Genomic DNA, 3,927 nt, shown 5'->3' on the forward strand with positions numbered 1-3,927 from the left:
GCAAATCCAGCTGTAAGACAGCTGAATGCCTGTGCTTTACTGCGAGCTTGGCACCAGAGAAAAATGAAAAGACCGGGAGAATAATGACAGATTTATAATTACAGAATCAAGCGTTCAGCGCTACTCAGCAGCATTGTCTGGGGAAGGCAATCTGGGTGATTTCTGCTGATCAGGCCTGCCACACAGTTAAGGTTCACACTGCACTTATGCCAAATTACATACCCACACACACACACAGACCCACTGACAGACAGACAGACACATATGCACAAGCACGCAGGTGTACGTGCTGACTCTCTCCCTCCATCATTTGTGCAGATGTCGCACACGCAGAGGAGCCCACACAGAGACAAACACAGAATGTCTTGCACTTACATTTCACCGGAAATTGTGGTGCGACAGCAAATTGCCCGGTTAATTTGCAAGAGCCAAAAGCATCAAGTAAACGCCCGAGTTGCTGAGAAATTAACGCATTACAGTCTGCGACAAAAATACATCAGCAATATCTGCTTCATGAAAGGAAGTAATTGAATATATAATAACATTAAGATAATACGGAGAATCATAAGGGTGTAAGCAGCAGCTATTTGCCAAAGACAAAACTAACACTTTTAATTTAACTTTTATTCAATTATGTACAAAAGCTTTTCAATGGAACATCTTGCACTTGAAGTGTTCATCAGTTGCAAGCAGTACATACATAGATGTTTAGGCTAATCAGGCTATTAGATCATATCTTGCTTGTGGAAATAACAGAAAATGCCCATTTAAAGGTAATGTTCGCCACAATTTAATGCTCAGCTCTGACAATAAAACACCAGACATGCATGTGGCCTCGAAGTCAGTGTTCTGCAGTCATCCTCATCTTCATGGAGATCCCTTTTCAGAATTTCTCAGCCGAATGGCTTTTGTTAAAGGATATTAAAAAGCCTTGGTGTATCACCAGAAACAAGCTGTTCTACAATCGTCGGTGATGTTTTCTTCTTCCACCAAAGTGTTTCAATGTGCGCTATGATAATATTAGCTTTCAAGTTAGTATATTTCTATTTTAGGCTAGTTTCAATGTTATCTAAAATAAATAACATATCTGACAGCTTTAAAGGGGTGGCTGCGTTGTGTGCTACCATTTGGTCTTCAACACCAACATGTACAGCTTTGGTATCTACAATTCTCTCATAAATAATTGCTTCCTGTCTGTGAGAATACATCATTTGCCAATCAAGCCCTCTGTGCAGCCTGACTCTTTTTGCAAAGTAAAAATCCATTTTCTATTGTGTCAAGTTGAATGTGCTAAAACCCCGTTTGAACAGGATTACTATGCATGGTCCAACGTCCTGAATGAGTGCAAGCTGTACTGTCTTTTTTTTCTCTGTTTCCATTTTTTAATCCCCAATCGAATTGTCAGTCTGTGTCCCTCGCAGTCAAACACACAAGGCTCTCAGAATCCAGAGGCTCTCATTTTCATTAATTCTTCATTTGTCTCATTTATTTTAGATCTTGACATAGATAATAAATAAAAAGCAAGGACGTTTTTTTGACTCTAATGGGATTGCTCGCTCTGCAGGTGTGTTTGCAACATCGACTGCTCCCACATCAGCTTCAACCCGGTGTGTGCCTCAGATGGTCGTTCCTATGACAACCCCTGCCAGGTGAAGGAGGCGTCCTGTCAGAAGCAGGAACGCATCGAGGTCAAGTACCTGGGCCACTGCCAAGGTCAGACCCACAAACACACACAGGCGTGCATACATTCCCTCTAAAAGACACAACAACACCTTCACACGCGCAGCGGAAGCCGTCAATCTGACTGCCCGGGCAGGTGCTCACTTCAGGTTGAAGCGAGGCCACGGAGGCAAATGAGGCAGCAACATGTAGACAGCGGGATTCTATATCTCCCTCCCGATGCAGGTCCAACCACATTTTAGAATTACACATATTTTCATTCACACATTTTTTGCAATAGTGTTCAAAAATAATCCCCAAATCCCACATAGTCTTCTCTGCTATGTATATTGATAATTTCACTGAATGGTAATCCCCGCTTTTTAGTGTAGTATCTTTTATTCGGGTTCACTATTTGTCTGTAAAGGTCCCAGGGATAAAGTTATTGTATTCATCTCTGTGGTTAAACCCCTTAACCGGGTTATATTGCTAATCCACGTGGGAGAAGACAAAAGCACATAAGAATTCTTTAGAATATGTTTTATTTAAATTTTATTTGAGGTATGCTCTATACCAGCATCTTAATTTCTCTTTATTTCGACTCATTTAATATAATGCAACTGCAAGATGTGTCTGAAACTGCCATCAGGTGGAAAGAGAGGCAGAGACTGTGGTAATCCATCGAAGGTGTTCAAATCTCAATTGTTAGCGGCTTTTATTGTGTAGGGGGTACATCTGCAAGCATTTGATTGGCTCTGTATTCACCCAGGACAGGACAATTGATCGAGATGTGAGAACCAAGAAGTGGGCTTTGAGAGGTAATGGGGGGTAAAGCAATCAGGGCTAACCAGCTCGGGAGCACAGATAGAAATCTGTATTCCCCCACGTTACACCCTGGGTGCCGGACCACCCTGATCGATTCGATCACGGCTCCTCACGTTTGGTTTCAATCAGGGAAAGTGAAGAGAGAAACAAATGCCAAGAACCTGAGGGATTTAGACGTGTGGAAAAGTAACCCTTATGTTCTTTTTATGGAAATAGTCCTGCTTTCTACTGGAGCTCATAGTCATCTAGAACAAGAAAAAGCACTGATAAGCACCAGATGCTCATAAAGTGGAGTGTTGTATCCTTTAGACCCCAGGTTGTCATCCATGTGTGGCGCTAGGAAAACTCAAAGAAGGAAGAAAGTGGAAAAAAGCAGTGTTTTTGTAGCTGTAGCCTTGTTTAGTTTGTAGCGTCTCCCCTCCTGAAATTAATTTTGCCTTTGATTTGATTTGTCTTAAGTGGATGTCATAAGTACAGGACTCAAGGTTCAGATCTCTTTGTTCTCTTTGAGGAAAAATAAAAAAACAACAATGAGAAATAATTCTAGTCATCATGAACCTGGGAGATACTTTCAAAGACTCAAATTTGAGGGAACAAATTAACTGGAAGAATCAATTGCAATAAAATAATGATTGGAAGGAGATTTGTCTAGCCATTGTGAAAAGAGGAATCCAATGCAATGTCAGTAAGGTGAGCACAAATGCATTATTTCCTGTGATCTTTTCTCCCCGCCTCTACTCCTTTCTCCCCTTTGTTCAGTATAATACTTTAGGAGAGATGGGTTCTGGCTTTTGAAGAGAATAGTTCACATATATACGCATTAATTCGACAGGTGCACACACCAAATGAACCCTTTGTTGAGATGACAATTCACATTGAAGTCTCCCTACCTTTCATGGCATCAGTTTCCACGTGTAACCCATAATGGAGGGGTAAATGCTAGATCGGATCCACTAGACGTGCCTATGGTGTTAGGTTTAGATGTGAAGAGTGGGGGTTGGTAAGGATTAGGGTGAGAACACAAGGGTAAACCAATCAGAGGCTGGATAAGGCGTGCCACGGCGCACAAACTTTGACAACGACACATCTAGTGGATCCCATCTAGCATCTACCAGGCTGGAGCTATGGTAGAGCTTGCAGTAGGATCAGTTTGAATGTGTTTTTGGCCTTTTCTAGGCGACATCAAAGGCGGAGATGGACACTTTGCACGGACGGACCTTACAGGTGAGTGCATGTGTAACGGTGCCGGATAGTCAAATAACGTGCTGCCACTTAAAGACGCATTAGTCCTGACTTACAGTGGTGTGAAAAAGTGTTTGCCCCCTTCCTCATTTCCTGTTCCTTTGCATGTTTGTCATACTTAATTGTTTCGGAACATCAAACCAATTTAAACAATAGTGAAGGACAACACAAGTAAACACAAAATGCAATTTGTAAATGAAG

The 3,927-nt window shown here is 41.8% G+C and overlaps 1 protein-coding gene across 3 annotated transcripts in view; it reads left to right on the plus strand.

The window, feature by feature from the left end:
* tmeff2a (transmembrane protein with EGF-like and two follistatin-like domains 2a) overlaps window positions 1-3,927 on the plus strand; it is a 117,504-nt gene that overhangs the window by 107,181 nt on the left and 6,396 nt on the right. For 2 of the 3 annotated variants that reach the window (XM_034884866.1, XM_034884865.1), the window contains exons 6-7: window positions 1,565-1,713; window positions 3,661-3,708. In XM_034884866.1, coding sequence (XP_034740757.1) covers window positions 1,565-1,713; window positions 3,661-3,708 — 197 coding nt within the window. The remainder of the gene's footprint in view (window positions 1-1,564; window positions 1,714-3,660; window positions 3,709-3,927) is intronic. The other variant, XM_034884867.1, reaches the window with a different exon arrangement.

The sequence above is a fragment of the Etheostoma cragini genome, chromosome 11, assembly GCF_013103735.1.
Source record: "Etheostoma cragini isolate CJK2018 chromosome 11, CSU_Ecrag_1.0, whole genome shotgun sequence".
Classification (NCBI taxonomy): Eukaryota; Metazoa; Chordata; class Actinopteri; order Perciformes; family Percidae; genus Etheostoma; species Etheostoma cragini.